This window comes from Carcharhinus amblyrhynchos, chromosome 1 (assembly GCF_965287045.1).
Source record: "Carcharhinus amblyrhynchos chromosome 1, sCarAmb.v2.hapA, whole genome shotgun sequence".
NCBI lineage: Eukaryota > Metazoa > Chordata > Chondrichthyes > Carcharhiniformes > Carcharhinidae > Carcharhinus > Carcharhinus amblyrhynchos.
Window position 1 is genome coordinate 89,151,140 of NC_137324.1, and position 23,968 is coordinate 89,175,107.

The 23,968-nt window shown below is 41.7% G+C and overlaps 1 protein-coding gene across 6 annotated transcripts in view; it reads right to left on the reverse strand.

Moving 5' to 3' along the window:
• The window catches only part of tbc1d1 (TBC1 (tre-2/USP6, BUB2, cdc16) domain family, member 1), a 230,805-nt gene that overhangs the window by 127,357 nt on the left and 79,480 nt on the right, over window positions 1–23,968 (reverse strand). For all 6 annotated transcript variants that reach the window (XM_080188934.1, XM_080188925.1, XM_080188916.1 and 3 more), the window contains exons 2-4: window positions 15,396–15,923; window positions 5,562–5,651; window positions 1,361–1,465 (exon numbers count right to left, since the gene is read on the reverse strand). In XM_080188934.1, the coding sequence (XP_080045060.1) occupies window positions 1,361–1,465; window positions 5,562–5,651; window positions 15,396–15,923 (723 nt within the window). The remainder of the gene's footprint in view (window positions 1–1,360; window positions 1,466–5,561; window positions 5,652–15,395; window positions 15,924–23,968) is intronic.

Genomic DNA, 23,968 nt, shown 5'->3' on the forward strand with positions numbered 1-23,968 from the left:
ACATTTTTTTTCCCTCCCATCTGATCATGATACATTGAATATAGCCAGAATTGTACATTTCAAAGTCTCCAAGATGGGGATTGAAAGAATAAACCAAAAATAAATAAATGCCAAAAAAATTGGACCTGGGAGAGCGTGTCCAAGGAATATGGGGAATGACAGTAGAGTGGATGACAAATTGGGTCAGTGAAGAAACTCACTGGCTCCCACTACATCGTCAACTTTGATGTTGATTTCAGCAACATCTCCTGGAAGATGACCAGCCGGAGTTAGAAGGTGGCAGTGCAGGCAGACTACAAAAAGAGTTGGTAATCAATATTGATTCAGTCAAATGCAAATCAAATTGATTTCTTTCAAAAAAAAAAGCATCTTGTGATGCAATATATGGGCATCTGAGATACGATATATCGTAAATGTGGCGTGCTTTGGGTAGAAAAAAAATTGTTGGACCTGTGGTTCCAAAGCTTTCCAACAATGGGCTTTCCTTGCACCCTGCCTGGTCTACTACAGAGTAACTAATATAGATTGATCACAATGAATTGTCAACAACTCCTAATATGGTTGTATTACACGACTACCAAGTGGAAGGTGAATTAGATCTACATTGCTCTTAAAATCCAGCATTCCCCCATATTCCTACAACAGCCACTTTCATGAGAAGAGCACTGCCTCATCTCTTAGTGCTTCCAGTAACAAATTCTCAACCAAACTATTTCAACCTCCTGCCAAATCCAACCTCTTATAACTGACTGCAGTGGAGCTATAATGTGAATGAAGCAGAGAAGCTATCATAAAATCATTAAGTACAGTGCATGTCAATGCATCTGATTGCAATGTGGAGAATGCAAAGTGACAGATCCTATACCAAGTTAGCATGTGCAATTAAAGAAAGTTCAGAATTTTCTGGCATTGAAAACAGCAACATATAATAAATACCAACACGCAAAAGGACAAAAATCTTAATACTCATTTCACTGGGATTAAGTGCTTTTTAAGAATGGAGAAGGTGGGCTTCCCATTTAATAGAACCAGGGTTATATTCTAATTTCAGTGCTAACATTCCTTGAAACTTTGTACATAAACAACATCATTTGAACTTTGAAGAAAACTATTTTAGTGCCGATGGTGTGAATGGTGTTAAGAATGAAATGTGTTTTTACTTCAAGCATTTAGCTGCTGCCAATCACTCCCAGTCCAATTGACTAAAGCTGGCTAGCAATATAACCTCAAAAAAACAAACCCTTACTAACCCCAGGACAAAATTGAATGTAACCCACATATTAGATACATTTATTGATTTCACCTTTGAAGCCTGGGCAGTGGCAGTAATTTCAAATCAGAAGTTTGGGTATTTACTTACCAAGGCTTCATTCGTACACTGAAACACGTAACAGACAAAATGGCAGCTCCCACTGTCTGGACTCTCCCTGCAGATGAATCCAAAGTGATCCACATACTTAATTCCCTGTTTATGGAGAGGAGAAAATGTGTTCATCGTTTACTAAATTATTTTGCAACACAATTAAAAATTGATTCACCAAGTGTAGAGCTTGCACCATTGTTCAAGTTCTTATGACACAGAGGGAATGCTGTGTAACTGAAATTTAACTCACTAACCGCAAGCAGGATTTGGGGAACGAGTCAATTGGAATTAGATTAGGCTGTTCACGAGGGAAAAAAGAATCATTGGTGCATAGTCAATGAGCCAATTAGCCTGAAGAGCAGCATTGTGGCACAGTGGTTAGCACTGCTGCTTCACAGCACCAGGGACTCGGGTTCAATTCCAGCCTCAGGACACTGCGTGGAGTTTGCACGTTCTCCTTGTGGCTGCGTGAGTTTCCCTGGGTGGTCCGGTTTCCTCCCACAGTCCAAAGATGTGCAGATTAGGTTGATTGGCCATGATAAATTGACCCTAGTGTCAGGGGGACTAGCTCGGGTAAATAAGGGTTACGGGAATAGAGCCTGCATTGGATTGTGGTGAGTACAGACTCAATGGGCCGAATGCTCTCCTTCTGTACTGTAGGGATTCTAGGATTACCTCTGTGGACAGAGCTTAAGAGTTGGCCTGAATAGCTCAGTCTGAAGAGCATTAGACTTTTGTCTGAGGGTACAGGGTTCATGGCGCTGTTTCTGGTTGAAGATATTCGCTCCCCAGGGAAAGATTAAAAAAGCCCGAGTAGTGAATGCAGGCTGCTTCACTGAAAGTGGGAGAAATGAACTCATCCCAGTTGATCTGTCCAGGGTGAATGATTCACAAAAAATTTAGTTATTGAAATAACCTGTAAAATTGAAGATGGACGTAACAACTGCATGTTTTCGATAACTAAAAAACAGAAAGGATAACGTACATGAGTGCCAATGATCTCATGATACTAAATCTAACTTTGCCAAATAGTGGAATTGGATATTTAGTTATACTCTGTAAATTACACACACACATAACCACAAATTTCACCCCTGTATAGCTACAGTTGCCAGGCAGGTTGCATGCAATGGTTGGTCTATTACACATATCCGAGCTGTGGACCCAACCATCCTGGAAACCAGTCAGGTGGATCATAAGGAGCACGATGGAGAATCTAACTCTGATCCCTGGCCCAGCCCTCGAGCATGAAGGCTCACCAGCTGCATCTGCACAGCCTTTACTGTCAGCTGCAGGAAGCTGCGTCTCCCACCATAGCAGGATGCGAGTCACTTCACAATAAATAGTTGAAGCTCCTGCAACGGAAGGATTCTCATCCCTCTCAGTACCACCAATCCTCAACACCCAAATCCCTTCCCAAAAGGAGCTTGCAGACCAACAGGCTCAGGTAACGATCCCATCAGCATGTGAGAGGCTGTTATAAATGACAAGCAAATTCTGAAAACTCGACGTGAAGGCAACCAAATAAAAAAGATTTTAAGTGACTGGCTGGTTTTCGACTTAGAATGTCAATCAGGGATTGAGGCAGTCAACATTTTTGCCTACTGGTCTACTTTGCTTCCATAACCAAAGATGCAAAAGGTGCTAATCTGGAATCTTCTATTGCAGTAATGCAAACAACTGGAGAATGGGAAGTCTTTTGGAAACCGGCATCAAACACATCACAGATTAACAGTTCAAACCTAAGAATCAAAATGGCAAAAGCAAAATATGCTAAAAATCTGAAATAAAAAAACCCAGAAAATACTGGAAATGCTCAGCTGGAGCCATGAAGACAGAAACTAAATTAACCTTTCAGGTCGATGACCCTTCATTAGAACTAGGAACAGTTAGAAATGGAGTGAGCTTTAAGCAAGTGGAAGAGCACAGGATGGGAAAAGAAAAAGTGAAAGACAGGAGAGATTAAATGTACAAGGGCTGGTGATGCATATCCAAAACTGGACAGGGGAGAAAAGAGTTGAAATAAGAAGGAATCTGTTCAGTGGGACAAGGACAAACTGAATTTTTTAGTTCATTTACATGAAGTGGGCGTCACTGGCTAGACCAATATTTTTTGCCCATCCCTGGTTGCCCTTCAGAAGGTAGTGTTGAGCTATCTTCTTGAATACTGCAGCCCGAGTTGTAGATACACCCGCTGTGCTGTAGGAGGAGATGGTTCCAGAGGTTTGACTCAGCGACAATGAAGAATTAGTGGGAACGATGATATATTTCCAAGTCAGGATAGCGAGTGACTTGGAGGAGAACCTCCAGGCAGTGGTGTTCCCAGGTATCTGTCACTCTTCTAGATGTGCCTACTAGGTTAAACCTGTTTGTTGATACCAGAAAAGAGATAGAAATGGATTTTTGCTTTCAACCCTCAGTCCACTTTTTCACTTGGGTTAAACTGTTATATTTTTAAACTCTGCTCCCTTCCCCCTGCTATAATTCCTGCCCATTAATTCTGGCCAGGATTTTCCTGCCTGCCGCAGGAATCACCAATGGTTAGGACTGAAAATTTAACAGACCAGCCAAAGATGCACTGACATCAGCAAAAGATCCATTAACTTCAGGTGAGCAGAAAACCCTGTTTTCTGTTTCTTTATCTACACATTTAAGAGGCAAGAGAATTCCATTTGGGAAAACAGAACATGAACTTCAATACATGAATTCAAAATATCGTGGGAGAAAAAAGAAAACTGCCAAGAACCTACCATAGAAAACAAAATCGCTATAATGTTCAAATTGAATGAAGTAAAATTAATACATCAACATCCAAGATTATAGTTTACATTGGTTTAGCTTAGGGTGAGACAATCCTTACTCTCTGTCAGCCTCCCCGGAAGCAGCAATTGAAAGCAATAGAACAGGCAGTCGCCAGAACTATTACCAATTCAAACTGGCCACTACAAGTCTATGGTGATGGAACTGAAGACTAAACTCACACCCCAATCATTCCACACACTCCTAATTTTCAGTGTAATAAAAAGTTACAAAATTAAACTACTTTCATGGTCCATATATTTAGGCCGCAATTCTCTGATCCTGCTGCACTAATTTTTTAGCGCAGCAGGCCTGGAGAATCTTGCGGCAGGCAACGTGCAGGATTTATGCATGCGTTCCCACCGCGATAGCGTTTCCCAGCGGCATCAGCTCCATGCTGGAAATCAGCGGGGAGGCACGGAAGTAATTTTAATATTGTTTTGCAACGGATTTAAAATGCAATTAGTAGGCCCAGGACTGAAGTCTCTGGATCTGCTAGCCTCTCACCTCCCGGCCAGGAGTATTTCACTCCAGTGGGGTTCACAGTAGCTCCCCATTTTCGAGGAACCAGTGGCCCGACCCCGCTGGAATGGATGGGGGACAACTGTGGACGCCCCAGAGGATTGGGTGCAGGGAGCGCATTGGCATCCTGGCTGTGCAGCCTGTGCTCCTGGCAGTGCCCATGGGCACAGTGCCAATGCCCAGGGGGAACTTGGCACTAATCAGGCAATAGGCAGTGCCAAGATGGACACATGGGAGGGGCAGGGGGACGGAGCTATGGGGACGAACGGTCAGGAGGTCCCGCTGCCACTCTGCAGACAGGATCAGTGGGGGCAGAGAGAGGCCAGCAATAGGGGTGAGTGTGTCATGACTGCGGGGGAGGGGGGTAACCATTGGTGGATGCGCTGGAGATTGGAGTGGGCCGGGAGGAGTGTGGGGTCAAGGCTGGGCCTAGGAAGGGTTGGGGGCCATTGATCGGTGGGCCATGGAGGGGCAGAGAGCAGGCGTTGCAGGGCTGGCCAGTAATTGGGAGACCATCAGTGTGGGACCACTGCGCATGTGCCAACCTCAGCACTGATAGATCAATGCACGTGCAGTCGTCTGCTCAGTGCACTGATTTCCGCCTCTCCAGCGGGAATAGGCTCCACCCCCTCAGTTTTAATGATATTGTCCTCCCCTGCTTCACTCCAACAGGCTTCTGTAGTGCACAGAGCGTGGAAGATTCTTCTCTGAACTCCCACTGAAAAAATTAGCGTGAATTAGTCCAGTTTTCACATGAATTCGACACAGAAGCTTTTTGGGAAAATTCCTTCAGACAAAGCAGAGAAGTTAGGTCATTTGATTGTTATAAACCTGTCACTTGGAAATGAGAGATAGAAGTGAATCACTTTATACTAACCTGAGAGCAGAAGGAGATTTCTTTGAAATTTTTCTCAATTGTCACTTTTTTTGTGTCAGGACTTATGAGGTAAACTTCAGACTGGCCAATCTGAAAACAAAAAATGTTGTTGAAAATGAAAATAAAATACAACAATTTCAGTTGCATCCGTCTTTGTACACATCATTTAATAAAAGAAAGACCTGCATTTATATACAACCAGTGGACAGCTCAAGTGCCTTGGCTAATGAAGTGCAGTAATGGGGGAAACCTAACAGCCAATTTGTGCACAGCAAGTTTCCACAACAGTTGTGCAATGTGATGTTATGTCTTGTGATGCTGATAGAGGGATAAATACTGGTCAAGACACCAGGGATAACTCTCCTATTTTCCTTCAAAATTGCATCATGGCATATTTTCTGTTCACCCATGGGGCAGACTCAATTTTTTTTTGTTATATCCAGTGAAAGTGCAATTAAAGTCCCTACAAGAGAGACATTACAGATCCAAGCTGACAAGACAGGCTGCCCATTTCCTGTCTTGGACTCGATCAACTAGATCCAAGATATGACGAGTCAGCATTACACCCCCTCTAGTGCTTGATCTGAGCTCCATCTTAGCCAAAAGGCCCAGATGTTGTAACCAAATTGAATTCTATCAAGTGCAAAGCTACACTTGATCTTAGCCGTCATTCAAACGAAATGCACCCCCAACAATGCAGCATTTCCTCAGTACTGCACTGAAGAAGTGTCTCCTGTGATTCATCACCTCTAGCTGAAGCCAACATATACTTGTGGCTGAAACGTTGCTATGCCATGTTGCAATGATACCTGGCTGAATTACAGATGAATCACAGATGACATCAGAATCAAAATCTGTTATTTACAACTCCAGTTATGCTTAACTCCCAATTACAGACAACACTTTTATTGCAAACAAAGGGCTAGCTGGACAAAGGAAAGCAGTCAAATGAGCAAAGCATAAAAGGAGGAAAGTTACCCACACAATCTCATAGGTGGTCATTTTCATCTGTTCAAGTGGGCATTCATACATTTAAAACATACCTGGGTTAAAGCAGACGACCCAAAACAACCAATCGCGGGGTTAAAATAAAAAAAAAACTTTACTGATTGCTCCGAATTCAGAATTGAGGAGTTATTGATGCACATTACATGTGTGTAAAAAACTGAATATAAAGCTCATATTATTTCTGATTAAGATTCTACTTCAAACCAGGGAGTGAATGAGTCAAGGAGTTTGAAGTCAGTGGATATCGTTGTATCCGGGATTCAATTCAATTTCCACGAAGAATAATAAGATTTGACAAACCCAAAACTCCAATTCAGATTAGTTTGGCTGCCTGAATGTTTGGTGCATTACGTCAGGGTCCTTTCAACAGTCAAGTGGCTGGGAATGTGCGCAGTGCAGTATCATACAAAGCAGGCCAAAGGTCAATTAACAACTGGCTCAGATTTGCAATCTTTGATTTTATCTTGAGCTGAAAAGCACTTAGTCAACTACGCAGCTGTAAGAATTGAAGCAACATTGTAATCTCCTACATATGAAAGGATTCCAACAAATAGATTAAGTGCCACAGGAAAAAGGCTATTTCCAAGTTCCTCTCATGAATTGTGCAGTCACAATCATCACTGCTTAGTCATGACTGCACGTTATATTTTTTTAAAACTGCCTTTTTGCATTAATTCTTCAATTTTTCTTCAATTTTTATTAATACAGTATGTGCCATTGTTGACGTACAATGAATCATTTTCAACCTCCCTCCTGCTTCTCCTCTACCCTTAGACAAAGCGGTAAACACATGATTTTCATTTCCCGACCTCCTTTGATAAAATGATGGATCTGACAAATGATTTGGACCCAATTTCCTTTTCCAAAAGGGGAAATAGAAAATGGATCACCAATGCCACAAATCTAACATAAAAACCGCAAGTGGAAAATACAGCAAAGCAGCCTGAGTTGTAAAAGAAAAAAGAAATGATGTGGCTTGAGACGGAAAGAGATAGAAAAAAAAATCAAAAACTTCAAATGGACAAAAAATGAAAAGGCCCAAATTTCAAAAAAGAGAATTAAAGAAATATGAACACTTGAATCTGACCTTGAGAGAGAAATTAGCAAGGATAAAGAAAGAGGCAGAGGGCTTCAAAGAGATAAAGAAATTTAACAATATGAACTGGCTAAAGAAAAACTCAGGTGACATGGTTTAGGAGGTTTTTCAGTCAACAAAAATGATAATGTAGATCTAGAGAATAAAACTGATATGAAGAAACCAGTATGTCCTTCTGCCATGGCAGGGCATATAAAGGCAAACTGCTGTTTGCAGAATGTTAAATCAGTGGCAGTATTAGAGCTGCTTAAGGAGTCTTCAGAAAAGTCAATATCAATAAAAGAAATGGATGTTATAAATTAGCAAGGGCGACATGGTGGCACAGTTGTTAACATTGCTGCCTCACGGCGCCAGAAACCCAGGTTTGATTCTTGGCTTGGGTAACTGTCTGTGCAGCGACTGCATGGGTTTCCGCCAAGTGTCCCGGTTTCCTCTCTCAGTCCGAAAGGCGTGCTGGTTAGGTGCATTAGCCATGCTATGTTCTCCCTCAGTGTACCCAAACATGTACAGAGTGTGCTGACTAGGAGATTTTCACAGTAATTTCACTGCAGTGTCAATATGAGACTACTTGTGACACTAATAAATAAACTTTAAACGAAGTTGTGATTAAAATGTGTTCCTTCAGAACCTCCCAGAATGGGAGCTCTGACTCAGGAAAATAACAGGGAATTTTCCTTGAACATTGCAAAAGTGATTCAGGTTGCTGGAGGCTATAGAGGTTTAATCTCTATGGGAAAGTCCCTCTTTTTTTCTCCAACAATACAAACAAATTAATACTTTGGAGGCCCAAAGGGATGATGGTGGTTGATATGATTTGTGTTTCAGATGGTTCAATGAAAGAACAAAGAATAGTACAGCAAAGGAACAGGCCCTTTGGCCCTCCAAGCCTGCGCCGATCCATTGTCTTATCCATTTGCTTGTATCCCTCTATTCCCCATCTGTTCATGTGTCTATCCAGATAAGTCTTAAATGTTACTAACGTATCTGACTCAACCACCTCACTTGGCAGTGCATTCCAGGCCACCACCCTCTGTGTAAAAAAAAAACTTACCCCGCATATCTCCTCTACACCTTTCCCCCCTTACCTTGAACTTGTGTCCCTTTGTCATTTCTGCCCTGGAAAAAAAGCTTTCAAACGTTCATGCAATCTATGCCCCTCATAATTTTATAAAGAAAATGTATTAATAGATGGAGTTCAGGGGACTTATGAGCCTGTTCGCTTGTATGAAGTCAATTTATGAAGCAACATAATATACCTGGTTTACCAATGGAAGGGGTAGATTTTATACTGGGTAATGATTTGACAGGCCTGAAATTCTGACCATCTCTAAGAGTTTCATGAGAGCCAGTTGAGGTGATAAAAACAGAGATTTTCCCCAATTGTGTGGCAGCTGGAGCCCAAGCTCATAAGGGTAGACAGGATGGAGTAAAATAAAACTAGCCCTGGACAAAGGCACGTTAGTATCAAGAATGTTACATGCTGCATTAGGATCTAGATTCTAAGGAAAAAACTGACCAGTGTAGGGAACCAACTTGCAGGGACAAAACAACATCGTGACAACTTGCAGGGGTGGCACAGTAGCACAGTGGTTAACACTGCTGCTTCACAGCTCCAGGGACCTGAGTTTGAATCCCAGCTCAGGTCACTCTCTGTGTGGAGTTTGCACATTCTCCCTGTGTCTGCATGGGTTTCCTTCGGGTGCTCTGGTTTCCTCCCACAGTCCAAAGAAATGCATGTTACGTTGATTGGCCATTCTAAATTGCCCTTTAGTGATCCTTAGATAGGTTAGTGGGATTAGTGGGTAAATCCTAGGGATATGGGGATAGGGCCTGGGTGGCATTGTGATCGGTGCAGACTCGATGGGCCAAATGGCCTCTTTCTGCACTGTACGATTCTATGATTCTATGAAAAAAACTTAATCTGCTATATGAAAAACACTAACTGGTGAGAACTCTTCAGCCTCGGTCACAGGAACAGTTTCACTTGGAAGAGGACTTGAAACATCCAAATGACAACTTGAGAAGCAAATTCAAACTATGTAGACCTTCCTTGAAACTTCATGTATTTCGAGTATCAGAAGTCTGAATTGAGTCTCCTGAAAAGTGCCTTGAACAGGAAAAGGAATTGAAACAGCTGGCTGAATGCAGAATTAAGAATCAATCAGGGATAAGCAATAAATGCCACCAATACCCAAATCCCACAAGTAAGTTTTGAAAGGCAGCAACACCGAAGTACCATATTCTCCAATTTACTCTGACATTAATTTGTTTTACATATATCCATAGTTTATATGCACTCAAACCCATCAGAGCAGGTTCAGGCTCTGTTATGATATCCTTCTTCATAGAATCATAGAATTGTACACCACATATGGAATCCATTCAGCCTAACGTAACCACGTCAGACATTTCCAACAGCTTATTGGCCTAGAGTGCCGATTGCAACAGAGGGAAGCAGGAAGCCTCCACACGGACTTTAAAAATGGCAATGTTTTGTTCATTTCATTTCAGCCTGCATAAATGTTGACATGAGCCCTGGCCCGGAATTAAATAACCTACAGCGGCCACATTGCCAGTCTGAGAGCACCAGACACTGGACTCTTTCGATAATGAACAGTTGCCAAAGCTGGTGAGAAAGAGAGAGAGGTGCAGAGTCAGAAAAACAACACAGACCAGAGGAATTTTCCAGCTCCCCTCACTTCATATTGCAAAAAGAAATTGTGAGGGGACCAGAAAACCCAGGCTGTGGAGTTAGTTCACACAAAAATAATAAGGACTATGGTTACTACAGATGTGAATAACTTCCTGCACAAGACAAAGCCTACTGGTTTGAAGGGAATAAAATTAAAAAGAGCAGAGGACAACGAGAGCTGAAATTTAGGAAGTGGTTAGCCAATGACAGGAGATGCCACGAGATGCACCATCCAGGAAACGGGAGGAGCAACCAGCAAGAACAGCAGCAGGTGCACTATGTAATAATTCTAACATGTGACATGCTCGGGTTGAGGTCCAGGAACCAGTCACGAGTTTGTCTGCAGCTTATACAGCAGTGCTCCACGCACACATCAATGTGAGACATTGACTTTTCAATACCAGCGTACGCTTGGGTTGCAGAATCAGGTGGTGTATCACCACAAATGCTGCCAGCCTAAATATAGGTGCTAGAATTCAATATCCATTTGTGTAACTGTTGTAGATGTTGTGGAACTGGCCTTTCCTATAAAGCTCTCTGAAGGTTGGTTTATCTGTTTGGAATTAATTCCTCATGGTGATTATTTAAAAAAAAAGGTCAAATGGATAAGGAAGTAGAGGTCTTCACAGAACTGTGAAACTACCCCTTTGCATGAGTCAGTGTATTCTAGAAAGTGACAAGAAGGAAGTCAGAAAGAAAGAGTAATAAAGATGCCAATTATCCCCATTAGGCTGCTATGACCTGTTTTTATTTGGCCTTGTTGGTTTGATACAAAGTCTATATCATTCAATTGGAATAATCTTTTGTTAGCTTTATTCTTTCTCCTCAGATATGTATAACAACCTCTCACACTCTGCTGGCCATCCAACACTGACAGCTAAATTAAATGTGGGAAGGTATCAGGGAGAGGCTTAGACTGAATGGGGCAAGACCATGCTGTCCTGAATCATCAACTAAATACTTAAGAAAAACATATATCAACTTCCAAAATATTACAATCCATCCATAAAGCTTACACATGGAGAGGTGCACAATTATTCTGGGATTGAGAACAAGCCAAACAGATTCCAATGGTTACTTGTCTGTTAAACCACATCAATTGCCAGATTATTGGTACACGTACATTTCAGAAAAATGTTCAGATGAGGAACAAGCTTTAAAAAGTGTGAGGAAGAGTAACAATAATGGAATTTCTAAGACAATCTAACTCACATTCCCAGATCGCAAAACAGCTTAAGGAAATTGATCAAAGTGAGTTTTACATGTTCAAAAAACCTTGCTGTACTCTACTTATAAACACAATTCAGTATCCAAATGTGTGACTGCACTTGTGTAGACGTTGTGGAACTGGGCTCTCTTATAATAGCTCTCTGAAGGTTGGTTCATCTGCTTGGAATTAATCCCTCAAATTGATTATTTTAAAAACAAAAGGTCAAATGGATAAGGAAGCAGAGGTCTCCACACAGCTGTGAAACTACCCCTTTGCATGAATCAGTGTATTCTAGAAAGAAGTGGCAAAAAGGAAGTCAGAAGGAAAGAGTGATAAAGGTGCCAATTATCACTGAGTGTCATAATCCTCCCCTCTAGGCTGCTGAATGCTTCCAACATAAAAGTGGAGGTTTTTCCTCATAAAATTGAAGAAAAAAAGTATATTGGCCCAATACTTGTTCTAAACTGGAGCTTTCTCATCAGATCCCGAATTCCCTCATGCCCTTTTAAGGAATCCTGCCATTCTTTAGTCTCAATAAATTTCCCACTCCTTTCAGATCATCTTTCCTTTGGTTATGTTCACATTCTCATGCATTTTTGGAAACGTTTACTTCCTTTTCATGTTAATTGTCAAACATTTTGCAAACAATTTCTTAGCCTTACAACTTTTCGTCTTTATTCTTATTTTTCTTCTGCATTATTAGCCATTTAATTTTATGCCTCCTCAACTTTTTCTAATTGTGTTATTCATCCATAGAATTGTGGACTTCTGGTCAGAATATTTCTCTTTATCCAGCACCTTTACCATTCAATTAATCTGCACTACATTGTAGTTTTTTAAAGGAACAAATACAAAGAACAAAGGACAAAATACAGCATCGGACAGGCCCTTTGGCCCTCCAAGCCTGTACCCGATTATGATGCCCGAACTAAACTAAAAGACCTTCTGCCCTCACTCAGTCCGTATCCCTCTATCTCTCCCTAATCGTGTATCCATATAGTTGGCTTTTAAATGTTGCTAATGTGCCTGCTTCCACCACCTCCTCTGGCAGTGCATTCCAGGCACCCACTCTCTGCATGAAAAACTTATCCTGCGCATCTCCCTTAAACTTCCCCCTTCTGCCCTTGAACCTGTGCCCCCTTGTAATTGACACTTCCATCCTTGGAAAGAGCCCCTGACTATCCACCCTGTCTATACCTCTAGTAATTTGGTAGACCTCTTTCAAGTCTCCCCTCAGCCTCCATCTTTCCAGTGAAAGCAATCCTAGTTCATTCAACCTCTCCTCATAGCCAAAGAGGAGCCAATTTACTGTTTGTAATTGGAATTTTTTTGACTCTTTGTTTATGATGTAATTTGATAATGAATCTAAATGATGTGATGAATCATGGGCCCTAAATATCTTCCCTTCTGATTATCTATTTATTCCTCAGCAGGTCTGGCAGCATCTGTAGGCTTTGCTACCAAATAAACCTGTTGGACTTTAACCTGGTGTTGTAAGACTTATTACAGCATCAGTAGAGACAGAAAAGCAGAATTAATACTTCAGGTCATGACCTTTCATCAGAGAAACAATAACCTGCAACATTAATTCTTGCATCATATCCTTGGCATAGCCCAAAGTGCTTGATAACCAATTAAGTACCTTTAAAATGTTGTCACTTTTGCAATATAGCAAATACAACAGCTAATATGTACACAGTAAGCAACAGCAACACAATAATGACCAGGTCATTTGTTTGTGTGACTTTGATTGAGTGATGTTATTCATTTTGATTTGATACATTATCATCACATGTATTTGCAGACAGTGACAAGTATTGTTTCCTGTGCACTACAGACAAAGCATACTATTCATAGAGATGGAAAGGAGAGGGTGCAGAATGTAGTGTTACAGTCATAGCTAGGATGTAGAGAAAGATCAACTTAGTGCGAGGTAGGTCCATTCAAAAGTCTGACAGCAGCAGGGAAAAGCTGTTTGTGAATCGGTTGGTATGTGTCCTCAGACTTTTGTGTCTTCTTCCGACAGGAGAAGGTGGAAAAGAGAATGTCAGGGGTGCTTGGGGTCTTTAGTTATGCTGACTGCTTTTCTGAGTGTGGATAGCGTCAATGGATGGGAGGCTGGTTTGAGTGATGGACTGAGCTTTGTTCACGACCCTTTGTAGTTTCTTGCAGTCTTGGGCAGAGCAAGAACCATACCAAGCAATGATACACAACAGAAAGCATTCTTTCTGCATGTATCTGTAAAAGTATTGGCCAGGAGACTGGGGATAACACCTCTACTATTCACAGTAGTGTCATGGGATCATCTACATCCATCCAAGGGTCAGACACGGACTCAGTTTAAAATCCCATTCAAAAGGTGACACCTCCAACCTACAGTCCCTCAGTACTCCACTGGAGTACCAGCCTAGATGAGTTTTGTTTCAAACCTCTGGAGTGGGACTTGAACCTACAACCTCAAACTCAGAAGTGAGAGTGCCACCAGATGAACTGCAGCTGTATATTGAAAACCAGCTTACCAATTAGAGTGAAATCTTCAAAACCCACAGCCTGTAAAACATGGGTAGTTACTGAGAGTCCCAAGTAACTTACATGGCGGTAGATGCAAGCTGCACCATGAAACTACAGAGATAGCAAAATACAAAGTATGTACAGCCTTTAATGTGCACAATCCATTTACAATTGATAACAAAGTAACAGGCCACATGACTCATCAAGCCTCCTTCGCTATTCAAGACACTCGTGGTTGGTCTTCAACTTCAATTCTTCCTTCCTGCCCGTACCCCACATCCCCGAATTCCCTGAGAGACCAACATACTGTCTATCCCAGTTTTAAATATATTCTATGATAGAGCATCAAACAACCCACTGGGGTAGAGAATTCCAAAGACTCACAACCCTTTAAGTGAATAAATTTCTTCTCATGTCAGTCCACATGATCAGCCCCTTAGCCTCCGACTGTGACTCCATGTTCTAGATTCCCCAGCCAGAGCCATCTCTCAGTGTCTATCCCATCAAACTCCTTCACAATCGAGTATGTTTTAATGAGATTATTGCTCATCCTCCTCAAGTCCAGAGAATACAGACCCAATTTACACAGCCTCATTGTAGGCCAACCCTTTCAGCCCTAGTGACTATATGGCATCTTCCTTAAAAAAAAATGGAGATTGAAATTGCTCTGCATCAGATACTGTGAAGCGGCTAACAACCCACCAACCAACAGCCCCAGCATTTCAGATATAACCAGTTGTGGCACGCATGGAGCATGCTAGACAGTCACAGGTCACTAATCCATCCTCATCCCTCATTCCCACCCCAATTTTTCAGGCATCTGTAGGCAGTCACCTTGCCCTGTGCAGACCGTGCAACATAGCCAATCCCGGGATCTGGAAATTCCTCCATCGTTTAAAAAGGATCACAAGGATGGCAAAGAATTTTAGGAAACCGAATGAGCAAAAAAAAAAATGGACGCCAGGGCTGGAATTTTACCGGCACGCCCGCTCTGGAATTGGGGCAGGTACGGCTCACAGAATGCCATTCTCCAATGGCCTTGAGCAGGATCTTATGAACCTCAGGCGAGCAAGGCAGTAAAATTCCAGTACAAACCTCACTGGCTGGAATTTGGATGATCACAAGTGAAAGCAAGAAAAGGAGGAATTTGCAGGGGATACAGCCAATTCTGGAATATTTGGTTTACTGTATACACAACGGTCATTTTGAAAATAACAGCATTTGATACAAGTACCTTCAGTGTTCCTAATTTATAGATTTCACTGTAGTATAAGATGAAAAGTTACAGCAAAACTGATCAAATTAACTAGACCTTACCGTGAACAGCATAGTCCTATTTGCCTTCATGTTTGTCGGCTGCACGATATTTGGCGCACTAACAGCACGTTTCCGAGCTTCTAGTAAACCACCACTGTTCACTCCATCATGCTTTAAACCACTGCTCATGTCAAGTGAGCCACTTTTCTCCAGAAAACTCTGTGACTGTGTAACTGGAACTGCATCCTGAATGGTCAGTTTAGGAGCAGATTTGTTCCTTTTTTGCACCAATGGTGTTGGAAATTTGGGACTTAAGAACCGGGAATTCTCAGTTTGTGGCTTTTCAGTTCGTTTCTGCCCTGCTCCTCCTTTTCTCCCATCCTTGTCGTGTTCTCTGAGGTGATTGAATTTTTCGATACATTCGTCAATTAGTGCTGGAGGAGCTTTCTTGTGTGCCACAGTCACCTTCCCGACAAATAGGACCTCATACTTCTGAGCAAAAGAATCATCATCGTGCACACGGACTTGTGCCTCTTCTTGTCGTACTGCCTTCCCGGCCTGACGGATAGTACTGATGATCTCAGGAACCTGAGGAACCAAGAGAGAAAGCTTCAGAATGGCAAGATTACGAGGTTGTTGAGTTGTTACGTGATCTATAATCAACCAATGAAATAGCAATTAAAACCCTTAATGTGTCCCTATTAAATGTTCTGTCTATGTCTTACTCTTCGAAAGTTTTCCTTCATAGCTTCAAATTTACACTCATTGACCTCAATCATCTCCTTTTCACGGTGTGTGTCACATTTTTCATGGCACCCTTCCTGACCAGAATTACCCCTGCAGCCTCCTCTGCTTCCTTGTGCAATGCCCCATACAGTCTCAATCACCACACTCCTTCATTTCATCAAATTTTATTTCAATAGCTTTTTCTTTCAACTCCATTCACTTCTTGTTGCTAAAAGAGGTTTCCTTGGCAAGACATGGAGTTTTTAAACAGCTTAAGTGAATAAATTCACACTTCCCTATGTTATATGGGGAAGCATGGAGCACTCCAGAATTATGAGGGGATAGCTTTGATCTTGGGATTGGTCATAGCTCGGCACAACATTGAGGGCCGAAGGGCCTGTAGTGTGCTATAATGTTCTACATTCTATACTCCATCTGTCACCTTACTGCCCCACTCACTTAATCTACCTATACCTCTTTCCAGCTTCTTTGCATCCTCTTCGCAGTTTACATTCCCACCTAGCTTTATATCATCAGCAAATCTACATACATTCAGTCTCTTTGTCCAAGCTATCAATGAAAATTGTAAATAGCTGAGGCCCCAACACTGATCCTTGCAGCACTCATTGCCTGCCAACTTGAAAATGCTCCATAAGAAAATAACACTAGTTCAGATTAAAACAAACATTGTAGCAATTAAGATCAATTATGCTGCTGCAGTAACAGGATGTCAGTTATAGATGGGATGGCATTGATAAAACACTAAAAACTGCTAAAACAGATCGAGGAACATGGCAGAAATACATTTCTTAATGGCACAGTAGTGCCATAAAATTCATATATACCGCATGTAGGAAAAACAACAGAGGATTGCAATAGAAAACAACAGGAGAAGGGGGCTCATCCTTCACTACTAGCTAAACTTCAGGTTAGCAGGTCATAACCACAAGACTGTGCAATTTAGGTGCTAAATTGTGGTGTAATATCCCATCTGTATAGGCTATTTTCTGTTTAAGTGTCCCACATAATAGAAATATTCTGAACCATATGCGGAACCATGTCAAGCTTTAGACAGAAATTGACTTTGATTCACTAATCCAAGGGTTAGATCTGAAATCAAAACAGTAAATGCTCAAAATACTCAGCAGGCCAGGCAGCAACTGAGAAGCAACAAAGTTAACGAGCAGAATTTTGTGGCAACAGAGATCTCAGCCAGCCGGTGAAGAACCACCGCGTGCCCTGTTGACTTCCTTTTGAGAAGACCAACTGCATCCTCTGCTGTTCAGGCACTTAACAGGCCAGCAGAAGGCTTCATCCCAGGATCAAGGGCCTGAGGGAAGTGGGGGTGGGGGAGGATGGCCTACCTGTCAGTCAAAGGCAGACAGCTCTTCTCTTTACTCAGAAGCACCAGCTAAGAGATTGGACTTGTGTTAACTCTTTCTCTCACCACAGACGCTACCAGACTTGCTGAGTTTTTCCAACACTGTTTTCATTTGGGACAGACATTTTACTTGTCTGAAGTACAAGTTACCCCATTTCATCGACTCAAATAACGTGTGATATTTCTAGTATTTTTTATCTCCTCCCATGTGACAAGACATCTCTTTCCAGGTTGGAGACTGATTGTATTGGCATTGGGGGTCTGCATTTTATGTGCATGGCTGACAAAGGCACCTGGTGAAATGACAATGGGTAATTGTTCCAGAATTAAAAGAGAGAGAGAGAAGAAAAAGCCATTTGCCCCAAAGTTAATCGTTTCAGTTTATTACATCACCCACTGTGGCGTCTAATAACAATGATTTACCTCATTCGGTAGATTTTTGCCAAATTTATAGCTGTCTGAATAAAGGATATTTTCCTGATGTAAGTTTACTTATCACTTCTTGACATTTATGTCTCCTTGCTTGATGTACGTAAGATAATTATCTTGCATTCACCACGTATAACAGTTAATATTTTACTGTAGATCACTGAGTCAGAGAACATGTTGTTTCATGATAATGATACACAGGGTATTATACAAGTTTATCTTCCAAAGCATTACTCAGAGACATAAAAGGAGTCTTGGACTGTAACTGTTTATTTGTTTCTTTCTCATTCCAATCCTTGACACGTTTAGTTTTTATTTACTTTCTATACTCTGTTTCTATGGCTATTGCAAATGTTTCGCATTATGGTATCTATTCCTTCTTCCCACTCCTGGTCGATAAATTATTCAGCAATGAGCTGCTTCCCATTGTACCTGTTCCATATGGGCACACACAGTTTTCATATCACATTAGAAATGTATTGCGCTTTTACATCTTATATTTGACAAAGCCCAGGGCACGAAGCAAGATCACCGTCAACGTGTAGCAACTTGCAGATGTCTGGCAGTACACATAATATCAGAGATCATGTTGCTTAATGTTTACATCAGGTCAATTGAACAATTTGACTGATTGCGTCAGTCATTGCTGGTGCTTACTGAATGCCTCTTTATTTAACCTTTACAGCATTTTATTGGGGCAAATGTTCAAAACACTGACAGATGACCAATCGATTTGAAGATTGTTACATACATTTAAGATAAATTTTTGGCTATATATGTTCAAGTGTGGAATCAATCATTTCAGTTTTAGATCAAAATCCCAATTACCACAATTAACTTAATGACTGTAATTTTACAGCCCCTCCCACCACAGGAATCAGAGTGGGCAAGGGGGTGGGGGATACAAGTGGAAGGTCCATTGACTTTGGGTGGGATTTTACAGCCTCACTTGTCCCAAATCCGTAAAATCCCACCCAACATCTTTAGGTACGTGATCACACAAATTATTATCCTGCCAAGAGAGCTTGTCAGCAGACCCCAGATGTTATTTCCTTCTCCTGTTTATCAGTTTCCTGATTCTTAAATTTCTAAATTCTCTGAATCATAAGAAGATTTCTACCTGTACCATCCATCTTTCCACTCTTCTGGAACAGCTTATACTTTGAATTCAACCCCACTTTCTTAGTTGAGCAGTAGTATTGTAATTCCTATATCATTTCTGACTTACTGCACATGCTGGAATACGGCAGGAAAACGGGGGAAAATCTAAGGGTGGGATTTCTGCCCTCACTTTGTGTAGTATTTTCTGACAGTGAAGGCAGCTCATCATTAGCAGAACATTGTGGTCCCACCGAGGTCTGGGACCTTTTGTGAGGTTTACACATTCACCGCAGGAACCACCGCCCCAGAGTGAGACAAGAAATGGATTATATTGTTAATAAAACTGTTGGATAAGAAGCAGAAAGCTTAGGTGTAATAAGTATTGAGAAATATTATTAGGGAAGAAGGGGCTAGGAGACAGTGTGAAGTTAAATCGCAGTAGTGGATGGGGCAGGAGATTAATAATTATGGAGGAATTGGAATTATGGGGATTAAGGGTTATGGGGAGAGGGCGGGAAGGTGGAACTGAGACACGACAGATCAGCCATGATCTTATTGAATGGCGGGGCAGGCTCGAAGGGCTAGATGGCCTACTCCTGCTCCTATTTCTTATGTTCTTATGTAGGAATATATTATCTGGTAGCTAAAAGAGTCCCAGATGTGACGCCATGATCTGGATATTTATGGGAAGCTGGGGAGGACATGTTGGTGCTCGGCATTTAATGGCATATCCTCAAGATAATACTTGTTTAATTTCATGTCTAACAGTAACACAGCTGCCAAGTTGGAAAACAAAGTGGGCAGCAGCTCACAGTCAGAAATCCTTGGGGACTGTTCCTGACAACCAAAAGCAAGGGATTAGAGCTTGAAGGGGTAAGAAAACAACAGCACTCAGGATGTAGAGAGCCCAGCAAAGGTAAGAAAGTTATTGTGATCAGGAGCAGGGAGGCTAACCTAAGCAAAAACAGACCGTACATTGATCTAGCTTGGTCCTGGTGAAAAGGTGAAGTACCCATCTTGCCCCAATCTCCATGGCACTGAGCTTCTTTTACTTCCAAAAATATACAAAATCACCTTCCAAAACGTTTCAAATTGAATATTACGGAACGTGCAATAGAATTCAACTCGTCTCCATACAGCACAAAGTGTCTCAACACAATTTTAATACCTTTGATACTCACAAGGTACATTCCATGTCAACAGCACAAGGTGTTCTATACAGTTTCCAGCCCTCGGAGTGCAATAGTTAAAAAGTCTTAGAAAGTGGCCTTTCCCCATTGCGCCTCTGTGGCGGCTTTCCAAAGCTTTAGTGCATTTCTCAGCACTTGGTCCTGGGCCTTGGAATGTGCTAGCCTGCAACACTTGGTCAACAACAACTCAGCACTGGAAGATCTGCTAGTTTTGGGTAGACCAAAATACATCCTATACGCAATTTATGGGCCTCCAGCTGCTGTTGATGTTTCTCTTGGTGCATGGTCCTGGGAACAGCCTGAAGAACACAGTCTTGTGTCACAGAGCTATATGGGGTGAAACTCAACAAAAAACATTGCATCTCTCCAGACCTTCTTTCCAAAGGCACACTCCAAAGGAAGGGGAGCAATGGCCTTTTCCCCACATCAGCCAACTCAAGGGAAATGTGTTGAGAGGACTGGATGACAGGCGTGTGAGAAGGTACTTGTTTGAAAATTCTAGCAGGTGGACATTTTGTGAAATGACTTTGACAGACTATTTAGAGACAGGGTCTACCATCTCCCCCTCCTGCCAGTCATTGAGGATGTTATGTGCTGCAGAAGTGTTTTTCTGCATAATCTTTCCCAAGAGGGGTTGGGGTTATTGAATGATTCAACAGCTTGGAGCATTCTATAGCAATGTGGCCAAGACCCATCCTTTGCAACACCAGAGACAGATAAAACCTCAGCATATAATAACACGTGATGTTTACAAAGAAGGGTCCATGCACAGCTTAAATGTAGTCGCACCCCAAGCTTCTGGTATGCCAAAGCAATATTACAGTTACACTACTGCAATGGGTTGCAGAAACTCACATACAGCACTGGGGTGTAGCACTTCACCTTCTACTGGATGTCTTTCCATCATTTTAAAATGGAGTTACAGGCTTGAGTCCAGTGATGACTTTCAACCTGCTTTAACGTCATAATGGTTCATCATACCTTGTAAAACTTAAAAGACACTGCTCCACTTCTGTTCAGTTTGGCCTACTTCTAATATTTCTTGCAAACACATTGATACCTCTGCATAAGTTCTTCAGAAAATGTTTTCTGTCTGACAAAGCAACGTTCTATTATGTCGGGTTGCCTCAGTTAACTACAGGGACTGTCCCCCTGAACAGATCAGAGAGTTAAAACTGGCCCCTGCTCGCTAAGCAAAGGATGTTGCCCCCTTCTACCAATTGTGATTGCTCTATTCAAATGGCTCTGCGGTTGATGTAGGAAGACACACTGCATTTTAAAGTTTCCCATAGAGCAATCCACCAACAAAATGAAGAAACATGAGTCCAAATGCTCAGCTGTTGCATCAATGATCATAATGAACTTCTGATGGGTGCAAGCCCGCAGTTCGGAACATAATAACAGACACAGGAAACTAAAACGGCAGATAACATAAGATCATTTTACTTCTTGACAAAAGTGATCAACTCCCCATGCTACAGTTGCACTAGACACTGCCAGTGAAAGTATATCATTTGTACCTGCTCTCAATTTACCCATAACTCTGTTGCAACCTTTTGCAGATACCAGTTAATAAGCTTGACTATGGTTACTGTCAGTTTGTCAGATAGCCAACCACCAAGTAAAAACACCAACAAATCTCAAAATTCATGAGGTAGTGCAGTTAGGAATAAATTCAGCCCCCTTGTATCAACTGCAGCAATTCCAAATAATTCCTCCCTCTCTCAGCACCCTCGCTATTCCTTGCTGTAAAGAAAAATCACATTATTCTTGCTAGTTTTTCTATTCTCAATTCTCTGACTCATTGTAGGTTACAATTCTACCAGTATCTTAGACTAAATTACTGAAGTTGCTCATTTTACACATGAACATCAACAGCATATCAGAATATTCCCACAGCTGCAAATTCTGATGCTCACCCACAACCCAAAGAAGAGCAATTCCAGAAGAGATTGTGGTCTGAAGCAAGAATCATGCTGACTTCCCTTCATCCTGACCAGAAACATTAGGACCAGCGCTCCAACTGCCATCTTAGAGCAGACTTACTCTGCACAGGTCAATAAAACCAGGAGACTTCCCGTTAGAGTCATTGAGTCTTATAGTACAGAAAGAGATTCTTTGGCCCATCATCATGTTTGCACTGGCCATCAAGCACCTAACTATTCTAATCCCAATTTTTTTTAACACTTGGTCTGTAGAGATGTATGCTATGCCATCTAAATACTAACTGTTCAAAGCTATTGGTGGACTTCACAAATGGATGTTAAGATGAAACAAAAATCATTTGCGGTACCATGCCTCATTATCATACTTCATTTAGTTCTGTGGTCACATTCTCTTTCCCCACTGTCATCTCCTCCATAATGATTAATTTTAAGACTTTGTAAAAAATGTGAGCTATTTAGTTTGGTGGTTTTCTTCCTTGTTGCTGAGTGAAGTTTTCCCATCTGTCTCATGAATGCAAGGAGTGTTGATGGTCTCGTGATATTATCGCTAGATATTAATCCAGAAACTCAGCTTATGTTCTGGGGAGCCTGGTTCAAATCCTGCCACGGCGGATGGTACAATTTGAATTAAATTGAAAAAATGCATCTGGAATTAAGAATCTATTGTTGATTGTTGGAAAAACCCATCCGGTTCACCAATGTCCTTTAGGGAAGGAAATCTGCCGTCCTTACTGGGTCTGGCCTAGACGTGATTCCAGAACCACAACAACATGGTTGGCTTTCAACTGCCCTCGGACAACTACGGATGGGCAATAAATGCTTGCCAGCCAGCGACGCCCATGTCACATGAATAAATAAAAATAATACTAATTGCCTGAGACAATCAGAATGTTTTGCTCTATTGATGTGGATTTTTCAGACTTGACAATAGGAGAATACAATAGACAAAAAAAACTTCTAATTATGTTACCATCATGTCATATTAAAATCAGAAGCAAATCCTATCCAAATCTGTTAATTTCAACCTCTGTCACTGTAACACCTCTACATGGCAGTCTCCAAGGTTTAACTAACTCCAACAAAAACAGAAAACGCTGGAAAATCTCAGCATATCTGACAGCATCTGTGGAGAGAGAATAGAGCCAATGTTTTGAATCTAGATAACATTTCATCAGAGCTCCCGTTTTCTGTTTTTGTTTCACGTTCCAGCATCCGCTGTATTTTGCTTTTAAGTAACTCCACTCCTCCTTGCTATTTCCTGTCCTTCTTCCAATGCATCCCAAACATTATCACCCATAATCAGCAGCATAGTGGTTCGCACTGCTACCTCACAGCACCAGGGGCCCCAGTTCAATTCTGGCCTTGGGTGGTGTTTGCGTATTTGGCCCGTGGCTGCGTGGGTTTGCTCCGGGTTTCTTCCCATGGTGTAAAAATTGTCCCTTAGTGTTCCAAGATATTTATTACCACAAGAAGTAGTTGATGCCAAAACACTGAATGTATTCAAGAGGCAGCTGGATATAGCACTTAGGGCGAATGGGATCAAAGGCTTTGGGGAAAAAGCTGTATTAGGCTATTGAGTTGGATGATCAGCCATGATCACAATGAATGGCAGAGCAGGCTCAAAGGGTCAAATGGCCTCCTCCTACTCTTATCTTCTATGTTGCTATGCAAGATGTGTAGATTAGATGGATCAGTCATGGTACATGTGTGGGGTTAAAGGGACAGGACAGGGGAGAAGGCTTGGGTAAGATACTCTGTCAGATACTCTGACAGAGAACTGGTACAAATCCAATGGGCTAAATGGCTTCATTCTGCACTGCAGGGATTCTTTGTCCTCACTCACTGTGCTCCCCATTGCAG